The sequence below is a fragment of the Hyperoodon ampullatus genome (assembly GCF_949752795.1).
Source record: "Hyperoodon ampullatus genome assembly, chromosome: X".
In the NCBI taxonomy this organism is placed as follows: Eukaryota; Metazoa; Chordata; class Mammalia; order Artiodactyla; family Ziphiidae; genus Hyperoodon; species Hyperoodon ampullatus.
In genome coordinates this window covers 44,496,231-44,517,688 of record NC_136913.1, presented here as the reverse complement: position 1 = coordinate 44,517,688, position 21,458 = coordinate 44,496,231, and the positions used below count along the sequence as shown (strand labels likewise).

At 48.9% G+C, this 21,458-nt stretch overlaps 1 protein-coding gene across 2 annotated transcripts; it reads right to left on the bottom strand.

Moving 5' to 3' along the window:
• Positions 1-5,603: 5,603 nt before the first annotated feature.
• On the bottom strand, positions 5,604-20,524 carry PPP1R3F (protein phosphatase 1 regulatory subunit 3F; the record flags this gene model as incomplete). 2 transcript variants are annotated; one of them, XM_079727175.1, is made up of 4 exons in its annotated part: positions 5,604-6,899; positions 9,602-9,684; positions 9,903-9,958; positions 19,524-20,524. In XM_079727175.1, the coding sequence occupies 4 exons, from the start codon at positions 20,522-20,524 to the stop codon at positions 5,604-5,606; spliced, it is 2,436 nt and encodes an 811-aa protein (XP_079583301.1). The 2 variants fall into 2 exon arrangements, with proteins under 2 accessions (XP_079583301.1, XP_079583302.1); XM_079727176.1 differs by having other exon boundaries at positions 9,602-9,681.
• Positions 20,525-21,458: the final 934 nt, after the last annotated feature.

The window sequence follows — 21,458 nt, the reverse complement described above, 5'->3', positions numbered from 1 at the left end:
TCTATTTTTAGTTTTTAATATATTCTAGATTTGAGCCTTTCATCAGTTAAATGTGTTTCAATTATCTTCTCCCAATTTGTGTCCCAATTTGTGGTTTTCATTCTCTTTATGGTGTTTTTTGATCAATAGACATTCTTAATTTTAATGTAATTGAATGTTTTATAATTGTCATTTAGTGTTTTTCTGTCTTATTTAAGTAAAACTTTCCTATCTTCTATATTCTACTAATTTAAAGTCTTAAAACTCTTTGGGGGGGGGCTTCCCTGGTGGCGCAGTGGTTGAGAGTCCGCATGCCGATGCAGGGGACATGGGTTCGTGCCCCATTCCGGGAAGATCCCATATGCTGCGGAGGGGCTAGGCCCATGAGCCATGGCCGCTGAGCCTGCGCGTCCGGAGCCTGTGTTCCACAATGGGAGAGGACACAACAGTGAGGGACCCGCGTACCAAAAAAAAAAACCTCTTTGGGGGACTTCCCTGGTGGTCCAGTGGTTAAGAATCCGTCTTGCAATGCAGGGGACGCAGGGGATCTCTGGTCAGGGAGCTAAGATCCCACATGCTGCAGGGCAACTGAGCCCACACGCCACAACTAGAGAGAAGCCTGTGCACCACAATGAAAGATCCCTCGTGCCACAACTAAGACCCAATGCAGCCCAAAAATAAATAAATAAATAAATATTAAATAAATAATTTTAATTTTAATAAATAAATATTTCGCCTTTCACATTTAGGTTTTCAATCCACCTAGTGTTATTTTTATTTGTGTTGTGAGGTAAGGATCCAATTTCATTTCTTTTCTATATGGATAACTGATTGTTCCATTTATCAGAAGTCCAACCATTCCCCACTGGTTTCACAGTACCTCCTTGGCCACCTATTCTCTGTCTACATTATGAATGGGTCTGTTTTTGAGACCACTGGTCTTTCACTGGTCTATTTGTCTACCCTTGCAGCAATATCACATCATCTTAATTGCTATACCTTTAAAATAAGTATGGGTGCCCTGGCTATTTGGCACTTCCACATAAATTTAAGAATTAACTTGTTAGGATACACACACACAAATCTATTGAAATCATGATTGTATTTGTATTGAACCTATAAAACAGTTTAGAGGGAACTGACAGCTTTATGACATTGACTCTTCCGTTCGATGAACATGTATATCTACTTATTTAGTCTTTTTTTAATATAGATCTATCTATCTATCTATTTATTTATTTATTCATTTATTTGTGGCTGCGTTGGGTCTTCCGTTGCTGTGCATGGGCTTTTCTCTAGTTGCGGCGAGCGGGGGCTACTCTTCATGGCAGTGCGCAAGCTCCTCACTGCGGTGGCTTCTCTTGTTGCGGAGCACAGGCTCTAGGCATGCAGGATTCAGTAGTTGTGGCTTGTGGGCTCTAGAGAGCAGGCTCAGTAGTTGTGGCGCACGGGCTTAGTTGCTCCACAGCATGCGGGATCTTCCCAGACCAGGGCTCGAACGTGTGTCCCCTGCATTGGTGAGCAGATTCTTAACCACTGCACCACCAGGGAAGCCCTTATTTAGTCTTTTTAAATGTCTTTCGATAAGGTTTTATATTTTTCCCAAAAAAATATTGGCCTGTTTTGTTAATTTCTAAGTAGTTCACACATGGTATCTTTATTAAAATTTTCTTAGTTTGTTGTTAACATATAAGAGCAATAGATTTTTTAAAGGCATTTTTAAACATTTATTTATTTATTTATTTATTTATTTATTTATTTATTTTTGGCTGCATTGGGTCTTCGTTGCTGTGCACAGGCTTTCTCTAGTTGCAGTGAGCGGGGGTGCCTCTTCATTGTGGTGTGCAGGCTTCTCATTGCGGTGGCTTCTCTTGTTGTGGAGCACAGGCTCTAGGCATGCAGCCTTCAGTAGTTGTGGTGCGTGGGCTCAGTAGTTGTGGCCCGCGGGCTTATTTGCTCTGCGGCATATAGTATCTTCCCAGACCAGGGCTTGAACCTGTATCCCCTGCATTGGCAGGCGGATTCTTAACCACTGCACCACCAGGGAAGTCCCTAAAAGCAATAGATTTTTAAATATGGATTTTGTATCAGAAATCTTCTTAAATTCTTAAAAATTCTAATAATTTATCCATGGACTATTTTGGATTTTCTAAATATATGGTGGTATCATCTACAAATAATGACAATTCTGTTCTTCATTTCCAATTTTTAAACATTTTCTTTCTCTTCCTTGCCTTACTGTGCCTGCTAGACCCTCCATTACAATGCTGAGCAGAAATGGTGATAGCAGGCATCCTTGCCACGTTCCAAATGTCAGAGCTCTTAACATTTCACTTCTGTCATTTACTGTAAATCTTTGTAGATATCCTTTAAGAAAATTTATTCAACTAATTTGCTAAGATTTTTTAAATCATGAATAGATGTCAAATTTTATCTAACCCTTTCTCTACATTTATTAAGATGATTGTAGTTTTTCTCCTTTAATCTGCTAATGAGGCAAATTATGCTGATTGAGTTCAAATGCTAAACCACATCACAGATTTACAATAAATCTAACTTGATCATATTATTCTTTTTTAATATATTGGATTTAGGCAGTGCTATAGACTGAATGTTTGTGTCCCCTCAAAATTCATATGTTGAAACCTAATCCCCAGTGTGACGGTATTAGGAGGTAGGGTTTTTGGGAGGTGACTAGGTCATGAGAGTGGAGCCCTCATGAATGGCATTAGTGTCCTTATAAAAGAGACCCTAGAGAGCAACCTTGCCCCTTCACTATGTGAGGACACAGCGAGAAGACAGTCGTCTAGGAACCAGGAAGTTGGTCCTCACCAGAGAGCAAATCTGCCCGCACCTTGATCTTAGACTTCCCAGCCTCCATAACTGTGAGAAATAGATGTTTGTTGTTTATTAGCCACCTAGTCTACACTATTTTGTTATAGTAGCCTGAACAGACTAAGACAGGCAGTTATCATTTAGCTTAAAATATTTACATCTATTTTCTTGAGATTGTTCTGTAATATTCTTTTCTTACTCATCAAGTTTTAGTATCAAGGTTATAGCAGCCCCATAAATGCTCCCTCTTTTTCTCCACTCTGGAATTGGTTTTATAAAATGGGAATTATTATTATCATAAATAATTATTATAAATAATAATTATTATTCCTGGAGTATTTCACCAGTGAAGCCATCTGGAGACAGTTTTGGCAAGTTATATGTCTGTAGTGATTTGTCCATTTTATCTAATTTTCAACCCAATTGGCATAAAGTTGCTTTTTTGGACATTGAGCAAATTGTCACATCAGTGGAGGGCCACAGACACATGTCTGGACTTTGATATTTGACAAAGTCAGAATATCCTCATTGAAAGGTGAAATACGGGTGTGTTGAATTTGTTTTCACTAGCTGTTTTCCACTTCCAGACCTCTGCAATGCTATTCCTTCTTACTGGACTGCCCTCTCTTCCCCTTCATCACCTAGTGGATTCCTTCTTGCTTTGTGTGGTGTTTTTGGTGTTGTGGGTGAGGGTGGGGGGAGTTGGTTTGCTTGTTTGTGCGCCACGTGGCTTGCAGGATCTTAGTTTCCCGACCAGGGATCTAACCCGGTCCCTGGCAGTGAAAGCACCAGGTCCTAACCACTGGACCACCAGGGAATTCCCGCTTCTTGTTTTTTAAAATCCAGTTCAGGTACCACATCCTCCAAGGCTTCCAGAGTTCCCACAGTGGACTAAGCATCTGTCCTAGGGTCCCCACAGCTCACTGGATCCATCACTGCTAATGTACTAACCACAGTGTACTGAAATTCTTTCTCTGTGTCTGTCTCCCCCACTAGACTGTGGGCTCCTTCCTCTGTGTCCTCAGAGCAGAGCAGACGTCAACACTTGTGGAACTAACGTGAGCTGTAACCACTGAATGACCAACTAAGTTCTCTAGCCATGTCTGTATATTTTCCCACATATGTTTGTTTGTTCTTTTATTTCATTCAATAGGTATTTGTTGAGAACTTACTATGTGCCAGGTAGTGTTCTAGAAGAGTGGCCAGTGAGGAAAGAGGAAAACTACAAGAGTGTGGTATCCTGGAAACCAAGTGAAGGAAGGATTTCAAGGTTGAGGAGATGGTTAACTGTGTCAAAGGCTGCCAATAGGTCAAGTAAGACGAGGTCTGAGACTTGACTGTTGATAGAACAATGTGAATATCATCAGTGACTTCAGCACTTTTGCTGAAGTGGTTGGGCAAAAAATCCAATCGTGGTTAAGGAAAAGCACTGGAGCCCTGGGGGAGAAGGACTGAAGAAAGCTGGTATAAAGTTTTGCTGTGAAGGGAAGCAAACAAATATATGGTGTTTTATTTTGCTATGCAGAGTTTTTTTTTTTTTCCTTCTTTGCGGTACACAGGCCTCTCACTGATGGGGCCTCTCCCGTTGCAGAGCACAGGCTCCGGACGCGCAGGCTCAGCGGCCATGGCTCACGGGCCCAGCCGCTCCGCGGCATGTTGGATCTTCCCGGACCGGGGCACGAACCCGTGTCCCCTGCATCGACAGGCGGACTCTCAACCACTGCGCCACCAGGGAAGCCCCACTATGCAGAGTTTTTTATTTGCATGCAGTATATACATCTATCCTTTCTTTCAAAGCTTCTGGGTTTCCAGTTTTGAGTTAGAATGCAATGTCTGTGGACAGCAACTCTGAAATGAATTTTTCACAGCACATTAAGTCCTGTGTCCTTTCTGAGGCCTCCTCAATCTTGAGGGCAGAGGGCTCTCCCTGCTAGTGTCAAAGGCTGTGTTTTGGGGGTTTTTTTCCACTAACCTCAAAACCTTGTGGCTGATTCACAACAAATATCCCCTCAACCACAACTGACCACGTCATGCAGTCATGCATGTGACACCAAACACTCATGTGGCCACCATTCTTCCTCCCTCCCTGGCAGAATGTGAAAAAGACCAAAGGACCTGCCCCCCAAAGACCACCAGACCACATGGATTAGTACCATAAGATGAGGTGACACAGATCCTCAAGGACATATTGAAGCAGCAGCAGCAGGCAATGACCACATCCCACCCACCCCTACCCACTCCCCACCGTGGTCCTCCCACAGAACGTGACCACCCTGCACATTCAGACCCAAACAGGAGAACATTGCACAACAAGACACATCGTTTCTCATAGAGCTGTATTGTGGCATATAATAATAGGTACTCTATATAAATTAAATTAAAAATAAAGCTCCAGCAGGTTGCACAGGTTGGCTGTTAATAAATATATCTCTGGGTAATTGTGCCCCAAGACCAGCTCATGACCACTCTCCCTCATCCAGAGAATTATACAAAAATAAATACAGGCTTGGTGGGGGCGGGGTGGGAAGGGAGGACATGCCCAGTTCCATTCTGAAAGTTCTCACTCACACCATCCACCCATGCTGTTTCTCTCCACTGGTATCACCGCAGGGAGCCCCATGCTGACTGGAGAGCTAAGGGACAGGAAGGCCTCTCTCCAGTCAAGCATTCTCAGAAGCAAAGGACTCTTCACTGTACAGGCCACACATCCCATCTGAACCCTCTGGGGGGAGGGGCTGCCCCTCCCCAGAGAGGGGGAAGCCTGTTATTGCTGATCTCACAAGCAGCTCCTACGAGAACCAGGCCAGAGAGAGGCACAGCGCAAGCACCAGGAGGGACATACCACTGTTCAGAGCCACAGGGACCACCACCAGCCCAGCCAGGACTCCCAGAGTCTGGGTCAAGGGCCCCCAGAGCTGGGGAGGCAATACACACACACTCTCTGCAGGGGCTGCTAGGGTAGGAGACCTCTTTGGGGGCTCAAGGCTTGGGCCTGAACCCTCTTCATCCTGGGAGCTCACATGGGGCCTGGCCAGGCTGGAAGGACAGACTTCAGCCCCCAAGGAACCAAGGAGGGGGAGATCTTGCCCCTGCAGGACTGGAGCAGCTGGCTCCTTGCCGGATATAGAAACCGATCTGTCTGCCAACTCAGTGGTAAACTCCATCTGGACTTCTGTCCCCCCCAGTGACCCAGTCACCCCAGCTATCACCCTATTCAAATGCAAAGAGTCAGAGTCCTTGCCCATCCCCTTCTCTGGAGCCCCAGTGAACTGACCCTCCATACTCAGAACCACAGGGCTGTTACATCCTGAGCCTTCTGCCCACGGGAGCCACACATCTCCCATAGTGGCTACCACAGGATGGGCCCCAGAGAGGATTTCCGGAGGCGATTCCTTGGGGGTGTCCCCTTCTGGGCTGGAGGGTATGATGGAGAGCCCCTCTTCCCCCTCCCCCTCCTCATCAGGGTCCTCGGTGTCCTTGATGAGCTCCACACCACGCCCCAGCCTGGCATAGTGCAGCGTGATCTCCTCAGCCAGGGCACTGTTCAGGGCCCGCTCGGGGCCAGGCCACTTCAAGATCAGGTCGCGGTCCGTGAGTATGCCCAGGGGATGGCTGGGAGATACCCCCCCATCTGTGGGGCCCTCCCCACCACCTCCTGTCCCACCAGCAGCCACGGCAGCCCGCAGGCGGCTCAGGTGGGACAGGTAGAGCTGCTCCAGCTCCTGGTCAATGGTGTCCTCGCCAAGCAGCTCCTCCAACCCACTCACGACCTCCAGACCCCCGGGGGGCTCATCCATGATAGCTCCCACTATGGGGTCCTTTCGGCCCCTTCCATTCTCTCTGGATACTTCCCACGTGGCCTCCACCTGTCGCTGGCTGGGTTCCAGGAAAGGCCCAGCTGCCCCCTCACTTGCATCGGGCCCCGAGGCCTGGTCCCTGGGAGAGCCACCCAGGCCACAGAGGGAGGAAGAGAGGGGAATCCTGATGGCCGGTGCCTGGGGGACCTCTGTGAAAGCCACAGGTGGACTGCTTCTGGGAACATCACCTTCCTCTGGGGGTTTGCCAGCCACTGTAACTTCAGAAACCTGGAGCCATAGGGGGAGGGGGGAGGGAGGGGAGAGAAAGGGAAGGGAATGAAGAAGAGGAAGGGATGGGACAAGCAGAGACAGTGAAAACTGGTGAAAGCCCACATCCAGCCCCACAGGTGTTTCCAAGTGAAAACTCCGTAAAGAACTATAATTTTCTTAACTCCAAAGACTATGTCTACGTTAAAATAACAAAATCAGGTGGAATAAAAGGGGGTTTCCTGTAGATCATAAAGCTGAGGAATTCAGTGGGCACCAATATCTGGTGAATGACTATCAGTAACTACTGTTGGTTGACCTCCAAAACATATCCAGAATATCCATATGAATTCATGTATTTTCTCTTTTAAAAGAAATTTATTTCCTAGCTCTGTCTTTTGACAAGGCCTAGAAACAATGACCAATCTAGTAGCAACAAGCACATCTAGCACCCAGATCTTGGTTCCTAAATACCATTCTCCATTGAAAGGAATCAGGGCTTCTGAAATAAATGACTATTTCTAGGTTCAGGGCCGGGAAAGTACAAGATGAGGCTGGGACATATTGACATACCAGAATGTGAGAAAGTGCTCAAAGAATGTTGGAGATGTATCAAAAGAACTCTAGAGCCAATGAAAATAAGCTCCCACGGGCCAGAGACAATTCAATTTAAGTGTCAAAATAAATAAATAGGTGCAATGGGTTGAAACTCATCAAATATGTTTAAAATTCCTGAGTTATTAATGCCACCTCAAAACTTAAATCCCTTAATTGGTCACCTTTGGAGAAGTTCATTTCTTCTGAAAACTGGTAAATAAAACGGAAGTTTTTAAGTATTTATCCAGCTTTTTCTATACAAACTATATACCCTCAGGGCATATATGCTCAAGGTAGCCAAATAGTTGATGTGAGAAAGTTTTTCTTTAGAGAAGAATTCCAGCTAATAAATAAAATGGAAATAGAATTAAGTAGAATCAATTTTATTTAAATTAATTTAATAATAACAGGTTATATTTAATAAAAGTAATAGTTTAATAAATTTAATACTAGATGAAATTAATTAAATAGAATAAATTAATAAAAATGGAGTAGAAATGTGTTTCCACGTGGATGCAATCAGCCAAATCCAGACTGTGGGAAACTCTATAGGACAAACAAGGCTTCTTCAACAAACAAATTGCAAGAAAAGTGAGACAGATTTAAAAATCTAAAAAGACCCATCAACCAAATACAATGTATTGACCTTGTTTGGACCCTAAAACACTTATGAGACAAGGAAATTTGAACACTGGCCAAATATTTGATGATCCTAAGGAATTATTGTTAATTTTCTGAGGGGAAATGTGGCATTGTGGGGTTTTTTTTAAAGAGTGCTTAATTTTCTGAAATACAAACCAAAGTATTCAAGGATGACATAAAGTCTGGATTTTTTCCAAAATAATTCCATAGGGAAGGTGAGAGGAGGGGGTGGGGTATAGAAGAATGTAGGAATGGACGTGTTGAAATTTGTTGAAGCTGGGTGATGAGTATATGTGGGTTCATTATACTAGTTTCTTTACTTTTATTATTTATTATTATTATTATTTTTTTTTTGGCCACTCGCATGGCATGTGGGATCTTAGTTCCCCGACCAGGGATCAAACCCATGCCCTGTACAGTGGAAGCGTGGAGTCTTAACCACTGGACTGCCAGGGAATTCCCGGTTTCTTTACTTTTATATGTTTGAAAACCTTTGTAATAAAAAGTTAAAACACACACACACACACACACATCTCTAGAATCTCTCTATCTCCCTGCCAGCACCAGCATCGCTCACCTGGACCACTGCAATGGCCTCCTCCTCAGGGTCCCCCAGCTTCCACCCTCAACCCTACAGTCTATTTTCCTCATAGCAGCCAGAGGAAGCCTGTTAAATCCTAAGTCAGATCATGGCCCTCCTCTGCTCAAGACCCTCCTGCGGCTCCCCTGTCATTCAGAGTAAAAGCCAGAGTTCTCTCCATGGCCCGTGAGGCCCCACGCGATCTGTGCCTCCACCTCTCCCACCTCACCTCCTGCCGCTCCCCCTCACTCCCTCTGCTCTGCTGCATGGCCTTCTCCTCGCTGTTCCTCACACATATTAGCCACGGCCCCGCCTTGGGGACTTTGCACTTGTCTGAGATGTTCTTCCCTTACCTTAGTTATCCACATGCCTCACTATTCCACTTTCTTCAGATCTTCTCTCAAACCTCACTGACCACCACGGCCTTCCCTGGCCACCCAATCTGAAGTTGCAAACGTCTTCCCTCCCCCAACCTCCCCCCCACACACACACATACTCTCTCTCTCTCTCTCTCTCTCTCTCTCTCTCTCCTTATCCCTTTATTTCTTTTTTCCTTAGCACTCATCATCATCTAAAATACCATATATTTTAACTACTATTTTGTTTTATCATGTCTCACTCCACTAAAATGTAAGTGAGCCCCATGAAGAGACAGTGTTTGGGTCATTACTGTATTACCAGTGTCCCTAACAGTCCTTGGCACAGAGCAAGCACTCAATAAATATTTGCTAAACTAATAAATGACATTTCTATAAGCCCAGGCGAATAACTGCATTCTACCCTTCTGCCACCAAGTTCTGATTTGGGGGGCCACCCCCCAACCTAGGGGAGACCCAGAGTAAGTCAGCCCTACCACCCAGCCTCCCGTCGGGCTGTCCATCCAGAGGCTTCCAGGCCTGCTTACCTGAAGTGTCATCTGGGGCCACGGACGGAGAGGCGTGGGGGCCACCAAGGGACCCACTGACTCCTGGACATCAGGACGCTCTGCTGGAAAGAAGAGGACAGCGTCGGGGCCAGGCAAGGGTATAGACAAGCCTGGTTTGGTTAAGAAAATATACTCTTCTAGCCAACTGGCAGATTTGCCTCTGAAGCTTTCTGTGACAGTCTAAGGCAGAAGGTGCCTCTTCATTTGTGGAGAAAGAAAAGGGGAGGAAGAAAGAAATGGTAAATATAAGCTAAAAGTCCCCAGCCTGCCAATTGCTTACCCACAGCAGGGGTATTATCGTCTGCACTCTTCATCCTCAGCTTCTCCTCGTTAGGCCTGTGGGGCGGAGGAGAGAATGCATGGATCTGATGCCCTGAAAGGCCGGTTCTGCCACCTACCGGCACCTTCTGAGCCTCTCTGCTGGCCCACCCTCACCTGACAGCTGCTGTTTTCTCTTCTGCTGCCTCTTTCTATCCTCTGGTCATAAAGTCCTACACACTCACTGTAGAAAATTGACGAAATACAGGAAAGCGTAAGGAAGCAGGAGAAAAGTCACACATCAGCCAGAGGCAACCACCGTTACCATTTTGGAAAATTTCATTCCACACATTCTGTGAATCGTTTAGATTCTGCGGGCATAATTTTGCAGCTGGCTTTGTCCATTTAACAGTAAGAAGCAGCATTACATACGTTTGTAAACATTTGAAATGGCTGCTTACTACCCCTATCACATGGGCTGACCTTAATGTACATAGCCATTCCCTTCCTACTAGGCAGCTAGGTTGTTTCCTTCATCTTGCTCCCACAAAGCAGACTTTGGCAGACATCATTGGGCATAGCTTAATGAACATTTTGGATCATTTCTTTAGAGTATACTTCTGGCTGTGGAGGAAACCATCTTTTCCAAGAAAGGGCAAGCGAGGACTGTGGGGCACAGGAAACAGCAAAGGGAAGGAAGGAAGCAACTGGAGAATGGGAAGGAGGTGAGCAGAAAAGGCAGTAACCCGAGATCACAGAGGCCTAGGTCCCTCCGCCAACCCTCCACCCACCGCCATATCAGCCTGGCAGGGCACTTAAACTCCCTGAACCTCACCCTCCTCACCTTAAAACGGAGCACAGGGGAGCCAGGATGTGTACACCAAGCACAGGGCAGTCGAGGGAAATGAGGACGTCAAGCCAGACACCAGGGCCTGGCACAGAGCAGGGGCTGAATCAAGCATAGATATTTGTTGGTCTTTTTCCTCATTTGCCAGGCAAGTCAGACCCCAAGGTCTGAGTGGCGGAAACCAAGGGTATTTCAGCCAGTCCCTGCCAGGGGTGAGGGCATGAGGATCATGGAGAAATCGCTGTTCTCATTCTCACCAATGAGTATCAACTGCTTACAAATTAAGGCAAATGAGGGAACCATTAACTAAAACACATGCGGAGACCTGAGAAGAGCTGAGGTAATAGCTCAAACCTTTTTTCTTCCTCAGAAGTAACAGGATGATGTTGACATTTCTGGAAGTGGTTGCAACTTTTTTGAAAACACTTAATCAGTTACCTTCACAATTACCTACAAAAACAGAATATCACTAGCTGACCTGAATATAGTGCTTACTATGGTACTTCGTAGCATAGCTTCACATATATTCATTTAATTCTCATGAGAACCCTATGAGATAGGTACTTTTACTCTTTTGAAGTAGGCAGTTTTATTATCCTCATCTTACAGATGGTGAAACAGAAGCCAAGTAACTGGCTCAAGGTCATGCAGCAAAGATGGAAACCCAGGTCATTCAGCTCCTAAGTCTGTGCTCTCAACCAACAAACTGCTGCTTCTTGGATGAGGGAGGCTGGGGTCTTACCACAGCCCCATCTCCAATCCTTTCCAGGGCAGATAGAAAGAGGCAGCAATACTGGACAAGATCCCTCCCTCCACCTTCATTCAAGCTTTGCTTTTGATCTGCTTTTTGCCCACACTCTCATTCCCAGTTTCCCTGCCTTCAGGGGACATGTGGCTAGGAGACCACCAGACACAGAAATGGCTGCAAGAACTGGCTTTTATTAACACCCTTGGGGAGGAAGCTTGAACCATGTACATAGATCTAGAGTCTGGAAGATCCGGAAGGGACCATCTGGTTTTCTCCACAGACTAGGGCTCACACATCACACCAGAGGTATTTGAGTCAGAAGACTACAGGGCATGAAGTAGGTGACTGCGTGGGAGCTGTCACCTACTTGGAGCAGGAGCCCGGCCATCAATTCCTGCACGTCATGGATGAGAAAGGGGGATTCGGAGCAAATTGGCTTGGATGGCTCTGCACCACTCCCCTTAGTAGGTCAAAAATCCAGGTCTTTGGATTTGTGGCCCAACACAATTTCTGCTGACTTCTTTTGCTGGTGTAGTCCTTCATTAGAGAAAATGTCATCTTCCTAGGGTCTTCTAAAGCAAGCATCCTCAAGACCAGCAAACAAACAGAGAGGCAGCCCTCCTCCCAGGGCAGGGCTAGGCAAGCCTTCCCTTGCCATCTGGCCCAGTGCAGGTGCATGACAACCAGGCTTCTAAAAGCCACTCCAGAGTCCTAGATGTACATGAGAGAGAAGAGAGGGGAGCTCAGGACGCAGCCAACAAGCAGGAAAAGAACTTCATGGTCCATTTGAAGGAAAAAGAGAGTGAAGAAAAACAAATACAAAACAAATCCTTCAGCCCCCAGAACATCTCTTCCAAAGCCGGGGAGGGTGAGAAGAGGGGGAACATCCAAAAATCACGTCAAGTAATTCAGCCAATCCCCAAATCCACGAAGTCAGCAGAAGTACACAGGTCACTCTCCCTACTTCCAAAGTCAGAGAGATGAAAGCAGGAGGCACAGCATCTATTGTTCACCTCCTCCACCGTGGGCCCTTTTCATTGATACACCAAGTCATTTGAAAACCCTCACATCTATCCTTCAAAGCAACACCCTTCCCTTTGCAGAAACTGTTCCCAAATGCAGAAACTGAGGCTCAAGGAACAGTACCTACACCCACTAACTACTAACTATACACCACACTGATAACATCCAAAGAGGGTTCCATTTTGAAGACAGTGTGTGAAACTATGGGCTTAAAAAAAAAAAAAAGAACACTAAATATCCTTGAACTGTCTTTCACAGTAAATATTCGGAGGCAGCTATGACTTTAATCAAAAGGAGGATAGTGAAAGAAATGGAGTACAAATGTATACTGACTCACTAATCAGTAACAGAGAAGAGGGGTTCTTAGAAAAATGGGGAGGGAGATTAAGAACAAAACTGTACCTCCCGTATGCTTGCTAATTTTCGAGAAGGAAACTTGCTCTTTTGGCACCAACCCCACACACGCCACGTGGTATTGCCTCAAGGGCAGTGGGCAGTCACGAGCTGGAGCACACACCGGGGGCATCTTGGGCACTCATCCTCTGGGTGCTCTCGCGAGAACTAGTCAAGACCGTGTAGTCTAGGATGGGCCGTGTCAGGCCTGCATGCCTGTCTCCTGGGCGTGAAAAGTCTTCCTGCCATCAGGAGACTCAATGGCCTCTGACCTCAGACGGCACCCAGGGAGACCAGAGGGTGAGATTTCAGAAAGAGGTGCTGTGGGCCCCAGCCTAGGCCAGCCAAGACAGAACAAAAAAGTCAATCGCCACAGTCAGAGAGTGAGTGAGCAAGTGAGGGCTGACAACCTCTGTGGAGAAGAGCAAAGCAGACTTTCAGAGCAGTCACATCACTGCCACCACCACCCAAGTCCTCTGAGAACACCCCCAACACTCGTGTTTTCAAAGAACCTGGCCAGCCCAAAGTGGGTCATGCACTGAAACCCAAAGGGAAACTCAGCAGACCCCAGCTCCCATGCTGTCACCCTGAAGATAACGCTGACTCTCCGAGGGGACAGGTGGCTTCGGAAATCTGCCCGAGATACTTGGAATCCCAGTTACCCTGAGCCACCTGCTTTCTGAAAACAACAGGCTTTGAAGGAGGCTGTGAAAGCCACCAAGTTATGTGGGGTACTGCTCTGTCTTCCCCAGCTAGTCTGTGTCAGTGTCAGTTCTGGGACTTACGGACAATCCAGTAGGGCGGAGGGAGGAAGCTGAGCAGTTTGTTGTGCTATGAGCTTCTGCTACAGCAATGACTTCATTCATTTGGCCGTGACCCACGGTAAGAGATACATTTTACATCATAACCCAGCACACACCCATATATACATATCTCTGAAAACCAGTTGTTCTTTGAATGAGACAACACTTACCTTTACTACATGTTGTGATGCACTCATTATTTTCTATGCTATTTTTTTAATGTTTGTTGGAATCCAGTAAATTTATTTCACATCTTAATAAAGGGTCATGACATGTAGCTTTGAATAACCCCAGCTCTGCCACCTACCAGCTGTGTGACCTGGAGCAAGTTACTTAACCTCTCTGTGCCTCCGTTTCCTCATCTGTGAAGAGGGTATAATAGTAATACTTACCTCAGAGAGCTGTTAGGCAGATTGAGGAAATATTTGAAAGTCGCCTTTAAAGTGCTTAACAAACAGTACTCCACTCCAAATTCCCACTGAGAGAAACTGAGGCTCTGAAGAGGAAAGCAACTTGCCCAGCATTGCCCAGCTGGTAAGACACATCACCCAGCCCGGCACAGCAGTTGAGAAGTGGGGCACCAGAGCAGGAGCACCCAGCTCAGATTCTGGCTGTGCTGCTTTCATAACACGTGGCCTCAAGCCCACATCCTCGACCATGATGCCCTATCAGTTTTCCGTGGGATAAAAGAGGATCACTTTCACACTAAAATCCTCACTCCAGACAACTAAGATGACCCCTGGCCCATCCTGTTTCGACTTTGATTGTTCTGATTTCCCAACTGCCAACTCAGATAGCAAGTTGGGTCCCCATCCATTCGGCTACAGGTACACCTAAAAATCATTGAGGGCTTACTGTGCATCAGCCCAGGGACAGACTCTGGAGACACAATGGTGAGCAAACCCGACTAGGAAGCTTACAATTTGGCGTGCAGGAAGACATCAAAAAAAGATACTCACACTCATTCTTTCAACAAACATTTATTGAGCACCTGTTAAGTGCCAGGCACCGTGGCAGGCCCTGTGGGAATACAGTGGTGAACAAAAGCAGACCATGTCCCTACCCCTCACGGAGCTTACAGTCTAGCAGGGCAGAGAGGGTCATCCGATAATCCCCTAATGAAGGTCTAACTACAAATTGAGGTCAGGGCCTTCAGAAAAGGAAAGAATGCCCCAGAACAAGGGGCCTTGGCCCAGACTACAGGGTCAGGGAGGGCTTAAGATGCTTAGAAGGAAAATGAGCAATGGAGGGGTCAGGGAGTGAGGGGCTGCTGAGGACTCTATGGAGGAGGTGATGGAGTCAATCTCGAACAAGGGGAGTTTTGAGGCATCTCTGGGACATCAGCCAAGTAGAGATACTGAGTTTGTATGTATGAGGTTGAAGGAAAGAGTAGGGAGAAAGAGAAGAACCAGAGAGTTCAGAGGAAAAGCAGCAGAGGGTGGCCCCAAGGCAAGGGAAGAAAGTGTTTTAAATAGGAGTGCCCAACCACTTCAAGAAGAACACCAAAAACGCACCTGTGGAATCTGGCAGATGCGGGGGCAGAAGTGAGTGGAGAAGACAAGTGCAGGCAACTCTTTAGAGGGGGGTCGACAGTGAAGGGGAGAAGGGTGATTGGGTGCTGGCCAGGAGCAGTGGGGACAGAGGTGGGGTCAAAGGACAGATTTCTAAGACAGCAGAGACACTGGCATGTATAAAGGCCAATAGAGAGGCTCAAGCGAGGAGGGCAGTGAAAAGCTGCCAGGAGAGAAAGGGTAACTGATAATGTCAGGTTTGGAGCAAGTGGCAGAAAAATGGAACCCAGAGCACAAATGGGGAGACTGGCCTGAGGGAGGAAAAGGGCCCCCCTCCTCCCCTGTAACACAAAGGAGGGCAATCAGTTTGCAGGCTTGGGGGCTACAAGTTGCGGGGAGTTCCATTCTTATGGTTTCTACTTGTTTTTTTGAAGCAGGAAGTCTGAAGGTAAAGAACATTTGAAAGAGTCACCTCAGGGACGAGACAAGAGTGGATCAGAATAAAACAGTTGGACTGCCAGGCAGGGTGGAAAATGACCCTGGATCTGTGGCAATGCTCATCTCCTCTGCTCTATGACATTCTCTAACAGGGCTTGCCTGCTTGGCTGGTCAGCTGCTATAAAAAGACCCGGGCCTGAGGTGGTTGTGATGGACAGGCTTCCAGGAGGAAGCATTCTTAGAACTGAAGGATCAAAATGAGACTGCCCACTGCACTGGGCACCGGACCAACATTCCTGATGAGGGAAACAGCATGGACAAAGGCCCTGAGGCAGGAAGGGGCAAAGCACCTTGGAAAGACCACAGTGACAGAAGCTCAGAAGGCAGAGGATGGCATGAAGTGAGACTAGCTGCCCTGGAGGCCAGACTGGGGGAGAGGTCATGGGGTGCTCAAAAGCCATGCTGCAGCTTTCTTGGTCTTTATTTTTAAGAGGAATAGGACACCTCCCAAGGGTGTTAAGCCAAGGCAGACCTGGAGGGGCTCTCCTCCCCACACCAGCCCTGGGATTTTGGACTCTGGGAGCCTCAGTTTGCTCATCCAGAAAAGAGGGATCGAAGCCATCTATCTCACAGGGAATGTTGAAAGGATTAGATGAGACTGTACACGCAAATACTCCGCAGGGTCTCTGCCAGGTCTTGTACAACAAACCCTCCTCCATCCCTGCCCCTCCCACCCGGTTCCACCACCGGCCCGTTGACATCTTAGCGCCAGTCTGCACCTTTGGCCCTGTTTGAACCTAGCACTGTGCCCAGCACATGGTAGGCCCTCAATAAATGCTTGTTGATGGATCAGCTCTAAGCCTAAGGGTTATCAAAAGCCTGGGCCAGCAACTCGAGGAATGCAGCCATTTCAGTTTCTGAGCTGTATCCCGAGGGCTAGCACAGACTTCTCCCGTGTCCCCACGTGACGTGGCTGTGCTGGTGCACAGTGGACCTGCAGGCAACACCTCCTGAATGGGAAGCCCTCTACAACAGGGCTCCCGCAGGCTGAGGTTATCCCCTAAGATCCTCTACCACCTCCCACAAGGGCTGGGTCGCAGGGAGCGGCTGTTCTCCAACAGCACTCCAAGTCACCGGCAGCACGCAGGTTTTAAAACAATAATAAGTTGAAATGTACTCGCCAAGAAAGCCACCGACCTACAAAGAAAATCTTATCGCTGATCTTGCAATGAGCACCGACCTCCCCTTTGCAAGAGCTGAGATCAAGATAAAGAAGCTATCAAAAAGCCATCTGCCCACTTAAAATAATATCACAAGTCATGTTAGGAACCACAGACCTGGGGCCAGATACCAAAACAATTGTCTGAACGGGCTGCTTCAATTTCTCCTTAAAACCACCCATGTATTTTAAAAGAAAAACACCCTCTCCACCCACCTTGGCCCTGCAAGCTTTTGATTTCTCTGTTCCCTTCCTTTCGCACTCTAAAATGACCAAACTCTGTTACCCAAACTGTCACGTCTTACAGACAAGGCTCCCACGACAGCCAGCTGGAATGACGACTCGGGGAAAGTGACAGAAATTAAGGCGAGGGGCACTGGAATGGCTGGATATCTTGATCTGGGTGATGGTTTCACAAGGGCATACATATGTAAAAATCTATTGAGCTTCACATTGAAGATCAATAAAGGAAAAAAAAAAGCTAGAAGGAAAGCAAGACATGCTAGGAACATGGGAACACCTGGAGCGAAATGCAGAATTTGCCCTGAAACCTATCAGGCCTTCAAGAGGAACAGTAGTTTTTTAAAATCGTCCCTACCGTCTCCTCGCTGGTCCTATCACTCACTAGCTGAGTGTACTTGAACAAGCTGGCTCACTTCTCTGAGCTACCTCAGTTTCCCCCTCTATTAAATGGGCATAACCATAGCACCTACACCACACAGCATGCACAGCGGGACTCAGGAGAGAACAAACTTGAAGCTGTCAACACAGAGATCAGTAAATGTTGGCCACTGTTAATCTTTCAAAGCTACCACCATGCTTCAGTTAACCTTGCCCATGCTTGCTGCGTCCAATCCAAGCACACAACTTGACTGTCATTCCCCTTTAGCAGATGAGAAAACAGAGGCTCGCAGATGAAGAAACTGAGGCAAGGCTACACAGCTGGTGATGGACAGAGCAGAGTTTGGGAGGGGAATCCAAGGAACTATCTGTGATTCCCTAAGCATTAATACTGACACCTATATGGCACTACTAAGAGCCAGGCTTGGTTCTGAGTGCTCTCAGTCATCTCCTGTGAAGTAGCTGCAATAATTCTCTCTGCTTTACAGATGAGAGTACTGAGGCACAGTGCAGTTAAATGAGCTGGCCAAGATCATAAGGCTAACAGATGACAGGACTGGGATTTGAACCCAGGCACTGATGTCAGAATCCACACTCTTACGCCTGTAAGGAAAGCCATGCTGCCTACCCTGCTCAGATAGTCTCAGGTTACTGTTACCAACACAGGTTGGTAAGTAGGTACTTGTCTGCTTGCTCACTTACCCAGGCACATCTGCCCACCAACCCCAAGCTAGACCTTTCTGAACCACTCACAGCCTAAGGCCCTTCAAGGATCACAAACATCTTGCTGCAGCCAGAGGCTTCTGATCAAGCATATACAAGGTCCAAACAGCATTTTCCCATTCCCATTTCCAGTCCTCCCAAGAACAGGGAAATGTATGCATTTCCCACATGTGCTTGGAGAATCTACTTATCCCAGGTTAGACTTAGGTGATTGCCTCCAAAATCAGGCCTAGCTGCTACTCTTGAAGAACCCATGGCTTGATAGGGAAAACCTAGGAGGATCTTGTATCAGGGGCTTCTGGGGCTAAGTGGTTCCTTCTCCCAAGCCCTGAATGGTCACAGGTGGTACAGCAAAAACAAAGGTAAAGAACTTCCAGTCCAGGCCCATCTGGTTCTGCCTCTGCCAGAGCCACTGCTTCCTGTGACAGCAGGGGCTCAGCCCCTCAACTCCACAGGAGATATCAGACTAAATTAGAGCAAAACAGTAAAGAGAGTGCACAGGCTTCAAGGTCAGACATGGCCAAACTGGAAAAGCCAAGAGCCATCACTTCCTCAACCAGTTTCTCCCTCTAGAACCCTGGCTTCCTGCTCCGTCAAATGGGGATCAGATTCCCTGCCTCCCACTGGTAAGGACCTTGGTCCACACTACCATATCACTGCAGTTCTCTCCGCTCCAGCACACTACCCTTCGTTCACACCAGATTCAGCCCCACCTCAGGACCTTTGCACTTGCTGTTCTCTCTCCCTAGAACACCTCTGCTCCCATTATGTGTGCAAAACTATTCCTCTTTATCATTCAAGGCTCAGTTTACACAGTACCTCCTCAGAAAGTCCTCCTTGTTCCCTTTTCTACAAACTCTCTCCCTCCCCATATCTGTGCATAACTCTTATCAGCATCCAGGACTCACTTTCTCAAAGGCCTTCCCCTAACACCCCACCTAAAGCAGCTACTCCCTCCCAAACTGTCCCCTTACTCTATTTTACTTTCCTCTCAGCAGCTAAACTTATTCGTCTGTATCTTATCCACCTGCTGGTTTTTTCAAACTGTCTCTCATAAAAGCCTGTATGCTCCTTGAGGGCAGGTAAGATGTCTGTCTTATTCAGGGCTTTACAGTGCAATTCAATAAATGAATGAAACCCCAGTAATTAAAACACAGCCTAGCACATGTTTGGTCTCCATTACTCTTTGACCGACTGACTGAATGCGCCCTCCTCCCTGTGCTGGAGAGCAGGCCTCAGGGGCTCCGGGGTCGGAATGCTTGTCCTCCATCCTAAACACAGCCCTGCGTTGGCGGAGGTGGCGCTGGCAGACATTACCTGCGCCTCACCGGCTTCATGCAGCTCTTCAGCTGCCTGGCCTCAGCCTCCACGGGACCCTGGCACTCGGGCTGTGGCTCCAGCTGCTGCAGCTGCTGCTGCTGGGGCAGCCCTTCGGCATCACTGGGTGTGGGAGCGGGTGCAATCCGGAGCAGGACTGTGTAGTTGCGGCCGTGGTTGTTGGCCCAGAAAGTGCCCTCGGGGGTCTCATAGCGCACCACGAAGTCCAGGCGCGCCCCATCGCCCGCACCCTCAGCAAAGGGCAGCTGGAAGGCAAAGCGGTCGGTGCGGCCGCCGTCGTCGGGCGAGGAGGCGGGCGCCTGGCCAGGGCCCAAGCCAAGGCCCAGATCCAGGATGGGATCTCCTGCTCCTGGTCCTCCCGCTCCTGCCCCCGGCGGGCTGCGCGGGACGTAGCGCGCTGGGTGGTCGCAGAAGGAAGCCCAGCCGTCGTGTGAGGCCCGCACGTGCACCGCCTTCTCAAAGGAGCGGTTCAGCACGCGGACCAACCCGCGCAGCACCGGCGGGCGCCCCCCAGGCACCCACACCCCGGCACCCCCGGGGACCGCTCCGGGAGGCGGCAGCAGTGCCTCCAGCTCCACCATGACGCGCCCCAAGCGCTCCAGACGGCCCGGCGCGGGCGGCAGCGAAAATGTGGGCACCAGGTAAAACCCCCCGCCAGCGGGAACGGGGCACAGCGGCGAGGGCTCGGGGCAAGCCTCCTCTTCCTCCTCCCCTTCATCCCCATCCTCGCCATCGTCGTCCTCGTCAGCCCCGCCGCTGACGCCATCTTGCCCGGCCGCCACCGCCATCTTGCCCGCCCCGGGCCCGCCCCACGGCCGGTAGCGGCGCAGCTGCGCCAGCGGCAGCCCCAGGGCCTCGTCGGCGAACAGCACCCTCCGCGGGGCCACCGCTGCCTCGACTGAGGTGCGGGGCTCGCCCGCGGCCGGCGAGGGGGGCGCGGGATGCCGCAGCGGGGGCTCCACAGGGGCCGTGCGCGCCATATCGGCGGCGGCACCGGCGGCGGCGGCACCGACGGCACCGGCAGCGGGACCGGCGGGGGCAGGGCCTGAAGGGGCGGGCAGCCAATGGGAAGGCCAGCGCCGGAGGGAGGGGGATACGACTCACGGGGGGGGGGCCGTAGGCGGCGAGACGACAGGTATAGCGGAGAGCCAATGGGGAGCCGCGCACGCGTGACGTAGACGGTGACGCGAGTGCAGGGGGAGCACGCAGCCAATGGGGATACCTGAGAGTGGGCGGTGTAGGAGGCGGGATGATCGGGGATCAATGGGGATGCGTGAATGGGGGGGTGCGGGGTCCGGGATGAAGAGAGCAGAAGTAGGACAGCTAATGGGGAAGTGTGAGCGGGAGCGGCGTGGGAGCGGCGGGGAAAACGGAATGGCTACAGGCGATGGGGGCAGCAGGGAGCGAACGGAGAGGCCGGAACACTAGGTGATCCGTGGGTTGCGTAGGTAGTGGGACGGAAGGTAGAGACAGCGAACAGCCAACGGGGAGCCGCGCACCAGTGACGTAGAGAGGAGGGATGACGATAATGGCTGCAGCGAGCCAATGGAGAGTCCTGTGAGTGTGCACGACGCCTTCAAGGGGCGGTGCCAGGGCGGAACTAGCCAATACAGAGACCAAAAGGTGACCAAGAGGCGGTATGTGAGTGGCCTCGGAGGCGGGACTGGAGGGGAAGAGTCAATGGGGTGGGTGATGAAGGCGAGAGCGAGGAAGAGAGGTAGCAGATAGCCAATGGGGGAGTCAGAGTGAAGGCAGTTGAGACCTCAAGGGGCAGTGCAAGAACGGGATGAACCAATGGTGAAGCTAGAAAGTGTATCGGGACAGAAAGACCTGGAGGTGGGACGGGAAAGAGCAGAGCCAACGGGGATGTTGTAGCTGGTGTGAAGGAGGGGATGAACAGCCAATAAGGAGGCT